Consider the following 19,865-nt stretch of genomic DNA (forward strand, 5'->3'; position numbering starts at 1 on the left):
TATTATAATAATATTATATATATATAATATTATATAATATTATATAATAATATTCTTGGCTGATCTCAAGAAGTCCTATCAGTGGCTAGAGAGGGCTGGCCTGAAGGACAGCACAGAGGGACTCATCCTGGCTGCTCAGGAGCAGGCCCTGAGCACCAGAGCAAAACATCCGCGATATTAGAATGAGGTTTCAAAATCATGAGAATGAAGCCACTCCCACTCCGCTTTCCAATGCTGTGGGGGTGTCTGTTGAAAAAGATGAAACCACGCCACACTCAAATGTTAACTGTCAATCAAATACCACGACTACTGCATAGAAAATGGATGCTACTTCATCTACCGTCTACCTTATGCCTCCACAAAACCAAAACAACAAGGCGCTCTAAAGCGGCCACACCAGTAGACTATCCGAAGGGAAGATGCATTTTCGAGGGGTTGGCATAGCTAGCGAACTGACTTCATGTCCCAATTGTCCAAAATCACAGCTGTTATTTATTTATATATATACATAGATAAAAAAATATATATATATATACACACATACACACATTTTCTGATCCGCTTTATCCTCACAAGGGTTGCGGGTGGTGCTGGAGCCCATTCCAGCTGTCTTCGGGCAGTAGGCGGGGGATACCCTGAACTGGTTGCCAGTCAATCGCAGGACACTCAGAGACGAACAACCAACCACACTCACACTCACACCTAGGGACAATTTGGAGTGTTCAATCAGCCTGCCATGCATGTTTTTGGAATGTGGGAGGAAACTGAAGTACCCGGAGAAAACCAACACAAACTCCACACAAGAAGCCCGGAGCCAGAATTGAACCCTGCACCTCTGCACTGTGAGGCCAGCACGCAGCCGACCATTCCTATATGTGATATAAAAAAATATTACAACCAAGCAAAGTTTAATAAAGACACACTTGTGTTAAATGTGTACAAACTACAGTTATAAATTGGTGTTACACTTTTCTGTATACACGTTTTAACTAGGCTGAAGGAAAATATCGACTCGATTAATTATTAATATAGTTGACTAAAATTGTTTTTTCAGTCAACTAAAATTAGACTAATACTAAAATACAATCAAATGACTACATTATGACTGACATTTTAATTAATTTTAGTGTATAGAATATTACTAAAACAAAATTAAAATGTCTTTTAATTCATTTTAATTAATTTTAGTGTATAGAATATTACTAAAACAAAATTAAAATGTCTTGTCAAAATTAATACTGGAAAACATGCAAAATAGATCATAAAAGAGCAACATAGATCACAGCTGCGAATAAGAGTGAGTTCGCTTGTGTGGGAACACTTTGGTTTTTGCAAGAATGGAGATCGTCTTGAAGAGACAGTTGCCATGTATCGCCTTTGCAAATGCCCAGTGAAATATAACGGGAACACGACAATTTGTGGATGCATTTCGACAGTTGTTGTGCCAAAGCCCTGCGGGAGCGTGCACACATTGAGTGAAAGCGGTGCAACGTTACTTGCTTGTTTTCATTTTAAAGACATGTAGAGCACACTGTGTTTTTCGGTTTTCAGATTTAATGACAAGGTTTTCATTTTTTTGAAAAAGTGCTTGCATTCAACGTTAAATAGATGTGTGGAGAAGCAAAAACAAGCAAGTCCTGCCTGCACTGGCGTTTGGCAGTTGACTCGAGGTGTGTTCACTGACCACTTATCCAGTAGGGCATCTCAAAAATCCATAGAACTCCTAATTCACTGCACCAAACAGATGCGACTAGTACGTGAGCACTTTGAATGGGCTACGTGGAAATAATATACTGTATCATGTATTTGACGCACCAAAATAAGAACAGCCACATGTCAACTCAAGCTGTAGGGACAGAGGATTCAACATTTTCCGCTTGTTCTCTTGCACTTTGTTTATGGTAGAATATGAAAAGAGCTACTCTGTTCTGGTATATTAATGTTTTTTTTTTTTTTTGTTGTTTTGGTGGTTTTTTTTTTCAAAATCAGTAAAGCTGAATTGGTTTTAAAATGGAATCCAATGAAAATTTGAAATTTGTCTGTTGTTTATTTGGAGGTACCTTGACTATAGTATCGGCTTATTTCCAGAAAAAAAAAAAAAAAAAAAAACCTTCTTACTAGAACAAAATAACGTCTCAAAATACCGTATTGGAATCGCTTTTATCATATTGAATTATATTGCTCAAAAAAAGTGATTGCTTTGTGTCAAATCGTTAGGCGTTACATTGATAGTGTCCGGTGGGTTTGGAGGGTGTTCCCTCCAGAGCCGCACCTGTCTCTTATCATCGTCATCGTTATTCTGCTGCTTTAAAAGCTCAGCCACACTGCCAACTGGCGGTCAGATTATTAGCCCTGCTCAGAACTCTTTCCCCAAGTGCTTAATTTTCTAGACATCCTTGATATATTGCCTCATAGATTTTCGCCACGCTATAGAATCCTTTTTATGTCAGCATTTTCTTGTGTATTCTTGGTTTGTATTTGTGCATTGGATTGTCTTGTGCTTTGACGTCACGAGCATTTTTTTTTCGTTCCTTGTCTTTTGCAAACGTTTTTGATCTGTTTTCGCCTTTTCCTGGTTCTTTGTTTCCAACGTCCTTTGTTGGTAGACAGAGAAAGCGATCGATGATCATAACTGTTTGTTTGGAAAGATTTGACAAGATCTCTTCATGTGCTTGTCGACTGGAGGCAGAATCAAATCACATCACACATCACATTTGCATAATTTGTTTACTGGTCTTCAAATGGTTGTAAAATAATTATGAATATAAAAATAATCAATGCTCATCAGCCGTTCCCTCAAAGAAACCAAACCTTCCCCAACTCTGCATTTATTGTGCGCAGTGAAGCCCAAATATGCCACAGAGGTAACAAGAACAAAAATGTTTTATGAATAATGAAAATATGTCAAATGAAACATGGTTGATATTGCTATAAACAAAAATGTTTTAATTAAGACAGTGATAATCAACTTGAGGGTTGAGCTGCAAAACCTGTTTTTTATGGGCAGCATTATGCTGCATGTGTTTAGCACATCTGAGTCACAGTCAGACGTTTTGGATTTTAATTGATGTCTGTCGATCATGCCAGGCTTGCTTTGATGCTGTATATTGGCAGATATTTAATACATGTCCGTTTTTGAGCCAACATTCAGAAAAGATGTGATTCTGACATACTGTAGGGCAGGGGTCACCAATATGGTGCCTGTGAGCATCAGGCAGCCCCCAAGCACCCCATGAGTAGCCTATGGGCCTGTTCTGAAAAGAGCTAACGAGTAATGGGACATTGTGATTTCCTTGGAATGTTGTAGAAGTGACCATTTGAAAATGTGAACACTGGCAGAGATTTATAGAAATAAAGTGTTGCATCTTGATATTTATCGACGACCGGGTTATTGTGAGAAATAATAAACATGATCAATGTCTCCACATAAATGAAAATCATTATCTTTTAATAACAAACAATTATATTATTTGAGGTAACGATTTTTTTGTGCTGATTTCGAATCTGCCCTCATTTCTTCTCAAGCACATGAGGTTTTCATAATAATAATCTGCAATATAGTCATATATTTGCAATATTTATAAATTTATAAATTAAAGGTTTGGTTCAGCAACAGGTGGAATTCTTTTCTGAAACAATAGGTCAACAAACTGAAAAAAACAAGCAAAACAAAAAAAGAAAATATCTAAAAAACCTGATGTTTGAAGAAAAAAAAATCAACAAACTTTTTCAATCAACATCAAAATTACATTTAGGGACACAATATATGATTGTGTGTATATGTATGTATATATATATATATATATATATATATATATATAAATTAATGAATTGTTTCATTGCTTTTATGAAATTAAAGAAATGCAATAAAGAAATCCAGTTTTTGATGTCATTTGTAATTTGAGGATTCAAAAAAATCAACAACATAGAAAGTGCATAACATGCCCCTTATCTGGGCAACAAACAAAATGCAATAAAACAGCAGCCTTTTAAAAAAGTACATAAAATCTAATCAATACAGTTTAAGTTTGATTTCTGTGCAAATGCCAAGCAAGTCAGTGAAAGCGTAAAACGCAGCAGCATCCTCTCATCTTTTGACACGCAACCAACACGGCTATCCTCGGACCTGATCAATAAAACACAGTAATATACCATGACTTCTGCTTTCGGACATCACTGGTCAGCTTCTCAATGTCTCGCTACAGAGCAAACATTCAGGCAATCTTTCCGCCTTGGCAATGAATGCAAATGATTCGGTCCAAGAAACATTGAATCCTCATTTCACCTCAATTCTTTTTCTATTTTTCCCATTGTGATCCATGGCACATCACACAGCCATCATTTATTTATTTTACAATAGCCACCTGCCTAGCATCCCTCCCTGCTAATAGAAACATGTGTCGCAGGGTATGATGCACATTTTCGTTGACAGAAATGTTGAAATGTAATACTTATTCTCAACATTTTACAGCATTGGAAGAATGTTTGTGTCATGTTTGTCATCCTACAGAAACCATATTAAAAAATAAATAAATAAATACATGTCCCTCCCCCATCTTTTTCCATTTTCAAACATTTTTGAAAAGGCTCCAGGGAGCCACTAAGGCGGCGCTAAAGAGCCGCATGCGGCAAACTGTTACTCCCGGACAAAAGAGTAACAGTTTGGGAATTGTTGTTTGGACCATGCAGTGTTTCACTTGGCCTGTAACTGACCGGTGAACAGTCCAGGATGTCCTTCTCTCATCCAATGCCAATGTAATTTATTGCAGTCTACTAATTATTAAATATTGAAGAAATAGAATGTGTACACCAATAAAGAAGACAGTCTTGTGTGTATGCTGGATTGAAACCTGGAAGATTTTTCATTTTAAAATGTTTCATAGGCTGTTTTATACTAACCTTATGCATGAAATGGCAATAATAGAAGTCTTACAGAAAACAAAGCACAGGATAATTATTTGTTCCTCCCTTATCAGCAAGCTGCTGACAGGAAATGGTCCCTTTACAAACTGGCTACAGCAGCCTTCTGGATGTGAATAGCAGGTCAACTCAAATTACGTTCAACTTAAGATGTCCCAATGAGAGCAATTAGCTTTGCGTAAGAGGTGGCGCGGGGACAGAGCATATCCAATAAAAGAAAAAGTGATGAATTCTTGATGACAGTAATGAGGTGATCCATGAAAATGTCACACGCAGCAAACAACTCTAAAATAGGTTATTCTAGTATAAAGCTCAAGGTAGGTAAGAAGTGGATCTAAACTGTATTGTCCTGCATTTGTCTACCATATACAATATAGAACTGTATATGAGAAACTTCAATGTCAAAAATGCATAGTTTTCATCTGAACGTACTGTATAGGGTGGTTGACTGGTTAGCACGTCCACCTCACAGTGCAGATGTCATGGGTTCGATTCTGGGCTCTGGCCTTCCCGTGTGGCGTTTGCATGTTCTCCGCATGCCCGCATGGTTTTTCTCGGGTTTCCGCTCACGTTCCAAAAACATACATGGTAGGTTAATTGAACTCTCAAAATTGTCCCCAGGTGTGATTGTGAGTGTGAATGGTGTCCATCTGCTCTGCGATTGTCTGGCAACCAGTTCAGGGTGACCCCCGCCTACTGCCCGAAGACAACTGGGTTAGGCTCCAGCAATATATTACGAAGACAAAAGAAGGCATCCACTTTCTTTCTTTTTTTCCTTCAATTAAAGCACACGTGTCAAAGTCCAGTCCTCGATGGCCGGTATGCTGCATGTATTATTCCAGCTCTCCAGGCTGCAACACACCTGATTCAAATGACAGCTCATCAGCAAGCTCTGTAGGAGCCTGATAATGATCCTGATCAATTGGATCAGGTGTGTTGCAGCAGGGAGACATGGAAAACATGCAGGACACCGGACTTTGACACCTGTCAATTAAAGGTTATAACCTTTAACGTGGCTGTCAGTCAACAGTGGTTCAAATCTAGAAACAAACAAAACAATACATATCTTATTATTGGCTTTAGAAAGTCAGAAAATTCAAAAATCCCATATTTTTCGACCAATACCGATCAGCTGAAAATTGTGCGATTGGCCTCGATTTCCGATCCGGATCAAGGACATCTCTACCACTAGGCGTAGTGTTGACAAAGGGATTCATTGTTTTGTTTTATCTTACAGTCAAATGACAAAGCATGAAGACACATTGTAAGCATTGTGATACATTCACATTGAGAAAACCAAACAGGTTGATATGGTGTTGACAGTGATTTCATTCATGTTTATATTGAATATTTATTTGATTATATTAAAATATTCATAATAGTGTTTGTCATGTGTGCCTGCATGGGTTTTCTCCGGGTACTCCGGTTTACTCCCACATTCCAAAAACATGCATGGCAGGCAGCTGATTGAAGACTAAATTGTCCCTATGCGTTATTGTAAGCACAAATGTTTGTTTGTGTGTCCCCTGCGATTGGCTGGCAACCAGTTCAGGGTGTCCACCACCTACTGCCTGAAGACAGCTGGGATAGGCTCCAGCATGCCCCGCGACCCTTGTGAGGATAAAGCGGTTCGGATAATGAATGGATGGATGGATGGACGTTTGTCATGTCATTTGTTGAGGTTTGGGGTATTTATTTTCAGCTATTATGATGTGTTGTATTTTTGCAGTTTCAATTCTATATTTCTCAGCTGTTTCCTGAACTTAAACAATTTGTATTCTAAAAAAAGTTTGTTTTAAATAAAAATGTGATCAATTGCGAAATGACCTGTTTATTATATGCAGGAGCATTGTCAACTGGAATTTCAACTGCACTTTTTTTTAACTTGAGTAGTTAATTTACACCATAGAATGTTCTGCTAACAAGTAGCACACAGAAAAAGTAGAATTATGTGTCTTTTTGTGACAAACCTCTTTTGTTCGCTTCACTGAGTTGTATCCAACATAACTTACTATGTCAACAGAGGCACAAATGCTGCAATCTTTATCGAATGTGTTGAAACAACATACACACTGGCATTACAATGAAGCAGTAACACCACTTTGCTTTTTGCACAACACGTTTTCAGTGCCAATACAGTAACTCATACTGTTACGTTGTTACAAGATATGTCCAGTTTGTTGCTTAACTTGATTAATTAAACATACATTGGTATGTGCAAAAAAATTCTCATGGCAAATTCTCGACAGTCTCTTATGTAGAATGACCTTCTTTTTTTGATAATTTTACAGTACAACGCTGATCTTGGGTCCGCTATGTCTACTTTACAAGTGTCAGTGAATTCAGAGCTGCCGATGCCATATCTTATACAAAAAGAAACCCAGGTCATTTTCTGTTGAATGATGCATGAGCAGAGGTGCTGCAAACTGCAGTCAACCTCGGCAGGCAGATGAAGTATGTTTACACATACCACATGAACACATGCAAAACAACTACGAACTGTTTCTCAAGCTCATTTGAATTCGTTCTTGTCAGTCGTGCACGCACAGCGTGAGTGTATTTGACCTGACACATTGTTAATAACATAAAAAGAGACTCAGAAAAAAAAAAAAAAAAGAACCAACCTTGACAGACTGGTGGGGGTCCATCCATCTGAAGCCGCTCTCCAAGTCGACAGGTCAGAATCTCACTCCCAACCAATGTGAAGCCTGGCAGGCATGAGTACCGAATAATGTCTCCTTTAAGGGGGACACACACGCACATACACAGACACACACAAACACACACACACACACACACAGGTCACGGCTACGTATGGGAAGAACATGAATAGCAGAAACATCCATCTCTCACAAGACACAAGCACATGCTTGCTTCCTTCTCACCACCATGACAGCAATCACAAACACATTTTATAATGAAGTTTGATGTCCACGCTTGAGGCATTTCATAAAAAGTGACGAGCAGTTTGATTCCCACTTCCCCACACTGACACAGCCCTCTAATAAATATAGGTTGATGACAGGGTAAAAAGTGGAAAGTAACTTTACAAAAAAAAAAAAAAAAGAAGACAGACAAAAACCCATGATGAATGTTTTTGACATAAAAATTTCAACCACGCCCACGATGAGACAAACCTATTTCAAAGTGGTTGTCATCGGTTAGAACAGTGGCGTTGGCAACAGGAAGGGGTGGCTGACATGTTCTCAGTTGGTATGCTGTAGGGGAGGGCACACTCATCATCAGCAAATCTTGATTGGATCATAAATTGTCACCTTTCACTGTTCATTCAGGATCATCCAAATGCTCTCACTAAATTAGCTGAGAGGATACATTTTATTATTCACCGAGTTCTCTTGAAAATGGGTGTTTCATTAGCAGACAAAATAAGTAAAAAAAGCATTTATCATACCATGTCAGGAAAAGAAAAGAGGACGGTCAAATAATGACTGAATCAAATGCGAAAAATTGTGATGGTTGAGTAAGAAATATTGGATCTCCCGCACTTTTTTTTTTAAAATGAACTGTGTAGTCGAGCTGAAGATCTAATTGGAAAGGGACATGTGAAGAGTGTAAAATAAGGTCTTCACTTTGTGGTATGAAAGGGCGAACTACCGTAATAATTCAGCACAAAGAAGCCGCTTGTACTGAAGTCACTGTGGAACTTGATGAGGATCTGATTGGCGGTAGTGGATATCGAGTCCTGCGCAGAGCTGCCACTGAATTGACCAATCTGAGGTGAGGTTTGGTCGGGTCCATCCCTGCAAAGTAAGCGAAATCGTGATGGGTGATGTGGAAATTTTAAAGGGAAAGAGACAAGGTATACAAATAAGGCACCTAGGCATTGATATCCTAAAGGTTTGTATGTGCAAAAACATTCAGAAATTCAGTTGCTCAAAATATAGAAGCTGGTCTGCTAACCAGGCATATCCAAAATGCAGACAAACATAAAAATAATAATGCAACCTATGTAGCCTATTGAATTGGAATTTCTCAATGATCTAAATCAGTGGTTCTTAACTTGGGTTCAATCGAACCCCAGGGGTTCGGTGAATCGATCTCAGGGGTTCGACGGAGTCTCTGTAGTGGAGGTTAAGACACACCCGAATCAACATGTCAATTAGTTATGACACGCTCGCTTGTCCATCGCTAGCTGCCCATGATCACATTACATTGCTTGTCCAATCAGTGCAGTGGGAAATTTAATTCGCTCAGTAGTCAACGTGTGACTGTCGTGATAGTACGCCATACAATTTTAAAAAACTATACTTAGGTCATGTAATTGTATTTACTTTTCTTCTGTTTTTCATAAATGTATTTTTTGAATGTATTGAATTTGTAAAATATACATTTTTTTTTTATTTTTCACAAATGAAGGGTTCGGTGAACGTGCATTTGAACTGGTTGGGTTCGGTACCTCTAACAAGGTTAAGAACCACTGATCTAAATGCTGACTTGGAGCCAATCACAGGTGTGTTGTGCCTAGATTTAAACACATGATGGTTAGATCCACTGAATTCACATGTACTCTGCATCAATTGAATCAAACAGTGTTTTGTATGCAGTTGCCTGACTTCCCAAAATGATCTGATTGACAGATTTCTTTTCACTCGGATTGTTTTCTACCAACTCTTAAAATATCCTAATTTTAAATCTGATTTTGCATAGGGCTTGGCATTACATCATTATCTATCCTCATAAACCCATGATCAATGTCAATAGAAAATATGTTTGAGAGAATGCTAGAGAGGTTAAAAAAATCTTGTGAGAAAAAAAAAAAAAAAACAGATTCTGACCTGCAAGCCATTCTGCAGTATGTCGGCAGAGACCACTGTGTTGTGCCACAGTTACATGCATGTGAGAGGACATTTTAAGCACATAAGTGTCACAGTTGATTTATTTGGGACCAACGTGTGACTCTGTAAGGCTCCTCCCAAAGTGGCACACCTGTTGGTCATCATGTCATCAGTAGGTTTTCTGTTAAAGGGACTCCTGGCCATTGATGCTGTTTCTGTTGCTGTCGCTGTCACTGGTTCTGTTGGTTTGTGTTTATCACGTCTGATTTTTTTGCCTGTGCCATTGGATTTGTTGTTACTTTGAATTCTTGTTGTTTGTAGGACTTTGCTTGTTTTGGATTTGGTTTTCTCAATGTTTGATTATTACATTTTGTTAAGTTCACCCTTTTCCTTCCTCTTGCCTGCTTTTTGGGGTCCTCCACCACCACACCTGTAACAATAAGCATGCCTTCACCGCACGAGAACCGTTCTTTTGAGTCGAAAGAGGAATAGGTACTTGTCTTCCGTAGAAGAAGCCCCTGAACCAATGAAGAAGCGAATGCAAACACACACTTCATCCACTTGTCGTTCATGCACTGAACCAAGATGTGGGTATAATTTGTTCAAATAAACGACTAGTTGCCTCAATGCAATAATTGCAAAAAGGATCATATTGTGCAAACTAAAAGGATTAAACACCTCTGGATGGATATGTGATGTAGAAGTAAAGGAGTTCCCTGTCTATAATGTGCTTGTTCCGGTGTTAGCCGGCTCCAACGCTCAGTATCGTGCTGAAGTCACAATCAGGTAAGTAAAACAATAAAATACGTCTTATGCCAACAATGAGGCCGCTAACAAGTTAAATTTGATCTAGGATGATATGTCACTAAAATGCATAGCCCTAAAAGGAGTATTAGTTTGCTACATATACGCGGACAAAATTGATGATGCCATCTGTTATTGACAGGAAAATAAAATGAAATAACAATAAAACTGAAACCGAAACCGAAACCACTCTCCCCCACCCCCCACCTATTTCCCCCTTCCACCTCTCGCGATCGACTTGGGACCAGTCCGCGAGCTACGGGTCGATCGCGATCGACGTAATGAGCACCCCTGGTCTAGCGCATACAGAAAACATTTCACGTTATCGGATCAACAAAAACTAATTCTAAATTGAATGCCATTTTGAAAAGACAGTGGTGCTGCCAAGTTACTGGTACTAAACAACTGCCACAGATATTTTTTTTGGTTCTGTCTTTAAAAATGTGACAAACTGCAGTGTGTATGCAAATATACTTGAAGGTGAGTGACCATTTTAGTCCTGAACTGTTTTGTACTCACAAATTATTTTCTTTGACCTTTGACCTCATCCGCATTATTGTGCATAAAACACAATCACATTAAAATGCATCTTTCTTTGACAAAAAAATGATTTTTTTTTTGGGCTGTCTGGTATGAGGCTTCTCTTGGGCATCAGCGAAGTTTGAGAGATGGACTTGCAGCCAAAATTACAGGGATTTCTCCTGGTCCATCGACAAGTGTTCAAAGGAAGTGGAAGTGACAAGTGGCACAGTTCTGAAATGTCAGCGACAGGTGTTGGTGATGGGGATTTATGGAGACAAACGTTTGAGAGGAGCAACCTGTGATTGTTGGGGTCAAAGCAGAATTGAGAGGAGTCCAAAGTACTTTCTGCAGCACCTATTCTCAGTTTAACAGTTTAGATAACTCAGACATTATTATCATTACCAGACTGTCTCCATGACAATGCTCTGTAGGCAAAGCTTAATCCACATCTGGACCTGAGAGTCCGGAGCCATAACAAGAACAAAATTAGGCATTTATATTCTCTTGGGTGGACCAACTGAACACCAAAGTGTTTGCTGATTTTATCGTTGTTCATTCAAATTAAAACATTTTTTTCAAAATGTTGTGATGCTATTGATATTGATGAACTCTGTTCATTTTGGTCCCTATAATCAGGTTTTGAAGCAATTTTGTGTGTGTGTGTGTGTGTGTGTGTGTGTGTGTGTGTATATATATATATATATATATATATATATATATATATATATAGAGTATAGACAAATAGAGAGAGACAGGGCGGCAAGGTGGTCCTGTGGTTAGCGCTTCAACCTCACAGTGCAGAAGTGCAGGGTTTGATTCTAGCTCCAGCCTTCCTGTGTGGGGTTTGCATGTTCTCTCCGTTCTTGCATGGGTTTTCTCTGGGTACTCCGGTTTCCTCCCACATTCCAAAAACATGCATGGCAGGTTAATGGACCACTCTAAATTATCCCCAGGTGTGATTGTAAGCGCCTATGTGTGCCCTGTGATTGGCGATTGGCTGGCAACCAGTTTAGGGTGTACCCCGCCCTCCTGCCCGAAGACAGCTGGGATAGGCTCCAGCACAAATGCGACTCTTGTGAGGATAAGCGGATTAGAAGATGGATGGATGGATATATAAATATCCTTGAAAGCAGCGCTTTGCAGCTATTGCCTATTCCCACACAATAAATGGTATCCTATAGATGCTTGCAGACATATCTGTTGTCTAACATGCAGGCAGTTTCAAGGTTTTCTGAGATTGACTAAACCACAGAGAGTCTTCGAGAGAAGTCAAGGAGAAATGAGTGACAGTTATTGGAGAAATAGCACTCATTTATTCTTGTACTGTGTGAACATCAGACGGTTCAGGGCAAGGGTCTCAAACTCAACTTGTGTAGGGGCCGATGGAGATAGATTATGAGTCTGTGTGGGTTGCATCAAGTATTCCACAAAAAAAGGGATTCAAGTATTCAGAAAAAGTATAACATAGTCAATCTTCTGAATCTTAATAACAGTTCAGGACATGAATGGTTCAGATCGGTGACCTTGTCCTCTCTCTTGTCTCCCTGGTACTTTGCATGTCTTGTTGAGTAATGACGTCTGTTTTTTGTTTTTTTTTGCGCACCGCAACTTCTCTATGCAGTCAAGATATGTCTGAGTGCCCTGTGTTTAAAAAAAAAAAAAATCAAAAATAGTCTCCTGTTTTTCTTGAAATTGTTTTTGTCACCAACATTTTCTCTTCACAGCAGGTTTTGAAAAAGACATGACAGGTACTGGGTGACAGGATATTTTTTTTCAGAGGTGGACAGCCGAGCCACCCGCCCGTCATGGCCAGTTCGTAATTTTTTCAAGCCGAATCAAAATTGTAATCTTCACGCCATCAATCTCTCATCGTTATTTTAACTTTGCGTCATCACCTCTATGTTAGAGTTTGTCACGGCTATTTTAGGACCAGATCTTTATTTATCATTTTTACGACCACCGGATCTTCTTCTTTCTCCTTGTAATCTTCTTCTTCTCTTCCTCCTCCTTTTGCTTCTTCAGCAACGTTAAGTCAGTGACAGCCAATCACCGTCGAGAATATACTACTATGCCACAGCAGACGTACAGCCAAGTATTTGTTTACACTGTATCTTCCTTTGAATTGAATATTCAGTTTGTTTGTTTGTTTGTTTGTTTTTTAGATTGGTGGCACGGTGTTTGAATGGCTAGCACATCCACCTCACAGTGCATAGGCACAAAGAGAGGCTGTACTATGATCCTATCCTTTTATCATTACAATTTCTGGGTAAACATAACAATTGAAAAAAAAAAAGAGGGATCGGCCAAACAATAACTAATGTAAACATAGTACACTGAGGCCTGTTTTTTTATACGCCACCATTGAGGAGCTACGGGATTTCTGCAGAGGATACATCAGACGTGCCTTAATTTAACATAGCCCGTGGAAGCTCCTCAATGCTTGGTCGTCACACCTCGACATGCATTTAAGACAAATGGGATGCTTCTTAATGTCACGGCATGAGAACAACTTCCTGGTCACGCAGTTTTGAGGAGGGAGGAGCGAGGAGCATTGCAACTAAGAGATGAGATGAGACCAGAGAAAGAAAAGGAGAAAGCAAGAGAGTACTTACCACACAGTGATATAGTCGTAGATTGGTTCAGTATCGATAATAGAAAATTTGATATCGATGCCATAACCGGGAGGTACTCTGACAGTCCACATGCAGTCCTGGAAGTGGGGATATTCAGCTGGGTGTCCAGGAGAGTAAATTGTGCCATTCATTGATGTTACATTCCCGCCACAGAGAGCTATAAGTTCAAGACAAATGTATTTGGTATTAGTCATATTGGTAATGATTTTGACAAAATGACCATAGCAGCATGCTATTAGGCTTTCAAGGAGGAATTGAGTATAGTAAGCAGTTGTCGGATATCCACTGCAGGGGTTGCGTGGCACCGGTTGCTGGGAACATGATGACTCCGAGTGGTTCCGACATTAAAACTTTTCTGTCATAGTCCTAATAGAGAGTAACTTTAACATTGAACTTGGACTCAAAGCCAAAGCACTGCCCTGGAGACAATGTTTCTTCTCCATTAAAGACAAAACATAAAAATTGTAGTCCAACAGAAAAATTGCTGCTTTCGCACTGGTTCCTTGGTAAATTGGAGCATCGAAGGCCTCAGAGCAGAGCCGGTATTCGCCTGTTGCTTTTTGGGCAGGATTGACAGAAAATCAACATTTGTGTGTCTGAATCCTTTCAGGCGGCATAGCTCGTCGCACTAAGATAACGAGATGCATGGCGATGTCAGAGTTGCAGCTCAAATAGGTTTTGACACCAAAGGGTGTGGGCATAGGGTGTAGGTCTTTAATTAAACAATCACACACTGGCAACTATTAAAATTTACAGGTTGATTTCAAGCCCCCCATTGGATATAGGACGGCAAGCTGGTATAAAGATGGAAAAAAAGCCGGCTGTAATGGCGTCTCTGTAAGGGGCTAATGTGGCATGATATAGAGCAAGGGGAAAGTGGTTTACCCACACTTTGTTCAAAACACCAAACTATGTTGTAAACCATAAAAGTGCTTGTGTGTTTCATGGGATCACTGAAGAAGATTAGGGGAAGTCCTGACATATTAACCCTGGGCAACGTGAGAGGATTCACCTTGACATTTACTAGACTTGATTGGCTTTGCCATAAAGATTTGCAAATGGTTCGTATATCAATTTAATGGGCTGTATCCATTTATAGTGCAATGAACATGTGCTATGTGGGTGGTTAAAGTGTTTGAGATGCCTCGTGTGCGCAAGAAACATTCAAGATGACAAGTCAGTGGCTGCAGTTGTTAATGATGACAAAAACAGTGTTTATCCACGATGCTTGCCAATCACCTTCACAGCGAGGTATGGGGTGATTCCAGTTTCTGCTGACTCCATGCAGGCAAGTGAGTGAAGGCTCCCCGAGCAAAGTATAACCCGGGAGGCACTCAAAAGTAATGGTCATCCCCACACTGAAGTCTTGGCCGATCACTGCGCCATTACGGAATGGACGTGGATCCGGGCATCTTTGGAGCTCGTATGCTGTTAAACAGTTTGTCAAATTAAAGTGTTGGTCAAAATATAGGAACAGGCAGAAAAGAGGACCTAAACACAATTTACAACTATCTTGCAACTGTCAAAATATAATTGTCAAGAACTAACAGACTGCACTGTGAGAGACATATCATGGACAATTTTGTTGAACTCAGATTTTAATTTGCGATTATTAGCGATTCAAACTTTAATCAGGCAGATAGTGGTAGCCACAATAATTTTAAACAGACTGAAATGAAAGGCTGCGTACCATTTTTTTTTCTTCAAAATGTGTCTCATGCAATCAATACCTTTAGAACAAACACATGAAACATGTCGTAACCATCCATTTTATTGTTTCAGAAGATGTGGTTTAGAATGTGGACTGAGACTGAATTGTCCTACTGGTTGATTCCTGATCAGCAAAGAGCGAAGCACTTGAAAGCTGCCCACTGCTCCAGCATGATATGGACGTGTAAGATTTTGGGCCCATCAAAATGTGTTTAGGGCTCTATTTTCATGCCCAGCACAAGTCTAGTGCAGAGTGTGGTTAATGTGCATGGATGACATTTCTTTCTTTTTGGGAGTTCACAGAGGAGTGGCGTTGTGGGGGTGAACACAGCTGTGAATCAACAAGTGAGAGATGCGTAGCCTTGGAGATTGCAGATGCAGAAATACCGTACTCACGATGATCATTGCAAAACTCCAAGCATGTTTTATAAGGAACAACAAGCAGACCGCCACGATAAGTGATATAAAGTTGGCCAGGGCAATCTTTGATAACTGCTGTCAAGTGGGCACTTGGAGATCACCTTCCAACCCAATTGTCCCTGTCCAAATTGTGGGGTGCGCCAGGGGCATGTGAAAGAAAATGGAACCTCCATATATGGTGTACCGTGGTCTGCCAAATTCCCAAACCCACTACACTAGGCTTGCAACGGCACACAAATCAAGATATCCTGGTTTTTATGTCTGGCCCCATGAAAATAGAGCCCTTCATGTTATTAACCCCTTAAACCGAGGGCAACTTTGCCAAAAACGCCTATGGAAAGGTGCACCCAAAGTAAATTTGTAGTTGTTCTTGAACCATTTGGAGTATCAGCATAGTTTTGGTCTCTTTATGAAATATTCATAATTTTATCATTATGAATGTTTCTCCCATACAATAAGATTCTGTTAAGTGCTGCTGTCACTGAACTATGGATGTTCGAAAACAGAAAAAAAAGACGAATCTTATGTTCGTCTAATTTCTTTTCACAAAATCTGCCTTGAAAATGGATTTAGAATGTTGATTAGGACTTGAAAACACTACAGGATCAAAACTTGAGGTCTCCCCAAGTTCCGGTTCAAATTCGACAATTGTAACATGTAGGGTACCATTCAAATCTCCAGAAACTCAGCTTTTAAAAGATGTATAACATGTTCACACATGTACTCAGCTGACGATGTGCATCAGCGATTTGTTTTGACAGATGACGGAGGGCCCTTCGGCAGGCCCTACTAAATTTAAGGGTTGAAAGGCGTTTTTCTGTAATTATTACAACTATCACCGTAATGTTTCCAGTCTCTCAGCTAACTGCTAAATGTAACCCTCTGTGCCGTTTTAACATTGCACATTACATTTCCAACATGTAAAGATGATTTACATATCTTTACGTTTGACTGTACTTTCTTGACCTTACCTTGATAGACAATGTTGAAGCCAGGCTTGTTTTGGGAGTAGTCGCTGTGGAAGAAGAGTGTCGTCTCATGGGTGGTGCTGAACAGAGAGTTGGGTACCAGTGAGCCACTGAACCGATCAATCACAGTTGCAGTCTCCAACTTTCCACTGCGCACTTCAAGATAGTCATGAACTGGCTCTGTGGAGAAGTTCAAAAACTGCAGATGGATGCCTGAAAAAGCAGAACGTAAGAGTTAATGGGGGAAATAAACTAAGAAAAGAGAATCCAAGTCACAAATTGACACTGTGAGGCCATATCCACAAAAATCAATGTGACTGGTAACGTTTACATCTGTCTTGGGGTTTCACAAATGGTTTATCAATGAAAAAGCATTGATAAGAAGTAGTGACTAAATCTTGTTACACTGTTGTATCCTCAAACTGCTGCCACCATCTTAAATTAAAAAAGAAGGGCCAAGGTTATACATTGATAGGGCAATTTCATCCCACTTTATCTGAGGTAAATAGCCCAGTAAGATGTTCTCAATCCCAGCTTTTTGAAAAGTCACTCTAAAGGACCAACAGTGGATCTATCTGATAGCAGCAGTTCTGTGATACTTAAAAAAAGGGATCTGGTAACTTGATTTTAGAAGACTGCATACAAGGAAGCACAATAAAGAGAGGTCACAAAATAAGGAAGAGGCATTATGGACAGAAGAGAGTTGGAGCTGATGGGGGCAGTGAGCGTCAGTGTGACAGACCAAAGCCAATAGGAAGTTGAACTCTCCAGCTGCAGTCCAGACTGCTCTGGTAATTCCCTGGAAATCCCGGGCTGAGGATGACGCCGCTGAAATCGGACATAGAGCCGCCACATTGAGCTGAGGGAGACCAACCAAGGAGAGAGAACATGTCAATTCTCTGCAGGATGGTTCCGTGGTGGGGCGGTCGACATCTCTGACATAAAACCCACGTGGACTATGCCCCAAAGACTCAGAACAACATTGCCTGCTTGGTGATGACTTTGAATAACAATGAAACAAGTGGCCCATAACACGACAGCATCAAAGATTGCTGAAAACTGAGAACGTCATCCACTCCATGCATCCGAGTCCTTCCTTTGTTTTGTCATTTCTTCACTCACCACGCTCCCATGGGGCAACAGCTCGGCTCTTACGTAAACACCTAGGTGAGGAGTGATTGCAGTTCGAGGAGGAATCAATGTGAACTTAGAAGTAAACCCTCTTCACTTCCTCTTTTCTTTCCTGATATAAGAACAGCTCGTTTACTGTCTGTGGTAAATGGCTAGAAACCTAAAGGGGTGTTATTGCCACCTCATTGGGGACTATCAAACACAAGCAGATATACACAGAAAAAGGGATTTAGTCAAATCCCTTTTTAATGTTGGTGGTGGACACGTGCTTGACCACATAGTTTTAAAATGAGCATCGGAAAAGAGAACCTGAGTAAATTATAAAATACATTTTGAAGAGTAATACAGCTACTCTCATGTGAGTTTATCAGCAAGAAAGTATGGGAAAGTCTGAGTATAGATTGAGTGAACAAATACCCACAGAGGTCTAATATGGGTTCCTTCTGTCAACTAATGCCAGTACTTACATCTTTAGTTAACTGTGAACACTGCAGGGACAGAACATTTACAAAAGGAATGCATTTTCTGTGTTCCCGTGTGTTCATTTGTGTGTTTGTGAATTTATGTCATCTGAGGGGATTGTAAAGGCCAGACGTCGAAAGTGAGTGAAGGGTTTGGTAATCAATATGTAGAATCTATCGGTGTGGCAACCAACATCTGAGAAAGTAGCCGTCTGCAGCGCAGAATATTGATACTCATCAAGGGTATCAGAAATACAAAAATACATGAGATGGTGAAAAAACCTTATTGATTTTCAACTGGCGGGAAAGTCGAGTATTCATAACTTCAACCTTCAGGCCCACACAGCCAAAATTTTGGCTACCATGAAGGCATAGTGCTCTTATTACTTTCCCTAAAATGATTAAAAGTCCTCTTTAAGGTTGTACTCCTGTTGTGCTGAACAAATATAAAACATCGACAGGAAAGGCTAAACATGGTTTTTGATGCTCTTGAATATCAAATGAGTGAAATACATTACCTAAGCATAATGGTACAGGGTAATTCCACCTTCTGACAGGACCAGGCATGCACGTAATATATGCATTACCCTGTTTGGGAAAACACAAAAATGCAATTTATAATTTCCAAACACGAAGAAATGAAGCATTAAAATGCATTTTTTCCTGGTTTCCAGGTTCAACCTATTATGGTGTATTAAAGGTATTCTAAGTAAACAGACATTTTGCAATTTACAGTCTTATTCATAGCAAAAATGTAAATGTATACAGTACAATACAATACAGGGCGGCACAGTGGTCGCCTGGTTAGGTCATGGGTTCAATACGTGTGTGTATATATATATATATATATAATTGTGTGTCCATACAATTGTGTGGACACTCACACACACATATATACAGTGTGTATATATATATATATATGCATTTATCTTAGCACACACCGCAGAAGTCACAATTTAATAGCAAAAATAGAAATCATTTAAAGCATGGCTGCACAACACCCCTGCGGCTATATTACATATATTAAATTAAAGTTCATTCATTCATTCATTTTCCGAACCGCTTGATCCTCACTAGGGTCGCGGGGGGTGCTGGAGCCTATCCCAGCCGTCATCGGGCAGTAGGCGGGGGACACCCTGAATCGGTTGCCAGCCAATCGCAGGGCACACAGAGACGAACAACCATCCACGCTCACATTCACACCTAGGGACAATTTAGAGCGTTCAACCAGCCTACCATGCATGTTTTTGGAATGTGGGAGGAAACCGGAGCACCCGGAGAAAACCCACGCAGGCCCGGGGAGAACATGCAAACTCCACACAGGGAGGCCAGAGCTGAATTCGAACCCGGTACCCCTGCACTGAGAAGTCGACGTGCTAACCACTGGACTACCGGGCCGCCTAAATCAAAGTTGACATACACATATATTTCATTCAAAATACACCACTTTATTAATTAATTTATTTATTTTAATCCATATTGCCACTTGGTGTTGACTGA

The 19,865-nt window shown here is 39.9% G+C and overlaps 1 protein-coding gene across 1 annotated transcript in view; it reads right to left on the reverse strand.

Annotated features, from left to right (window-relative positions):
- LOC109529648 (CUB and sushi domain-containing protein 3-like) overlaps positions 1 to 19,865 on the reverse strand; it is a 447,797-nt gene that overhangs the window by 148,316 nt on the left and 279,616 nt on the right. The window contains exons 39-46 of the mRNA XM_019893029.1: positions 18,884 to 18,953; positions 17,516 to 17,632; positions 16,777 to 16,986; positions 14,915 to 15,103; positions 13,655 to 13,832; positions 8,536 to 8,681; positions 8,058 to 8,138; positions 7,545 to 7,658 (exon numbers count right to left, since the gene is read on the reverse strand). Of these exons, the coding sequence (XP_019748588.1) occupies positions 7,545 to 7,658; positions 8,058 to 8,138; positions 8,536 to 8,681; positions 13,655 to 13,832; positions 14,915 to 15,103; positions 16,777 to 16,986; positions 17,516 to 17,632; positions 18,884 to 18,953 (1,105 nt within the window). The remainder of the gene's footprint in view (positions 1 to 7,544; positions 7,659 to 8,057; positions 8,139 to 8,535; positions 8,682 to 13,654; positions 13,833 to 14,914; positions 15,104 to 16,776; positions 16,987 to 17,515; positions 17,633 to 18,883; positions 18,954 to 19,865) is intronic.

The sequence above is a fragment of the Hippocampus comes genome, unplaced genomic scaffold (genome assembly GCF_001891065.2).
Source record: "Hippocampus comes isolate QL1 unplaced genomic scaffold, H_comes_QL1_v1.1 scaffold94, whole genome shotgun sequence".
Classification (NCBI taxonomy): domain Eukaryota; kingdom Metazoa; phylum Chordata; class Actinopteri; order Syngnathiformes; family Syngnathidae; genus Hippocampus; species Hippocampus comes.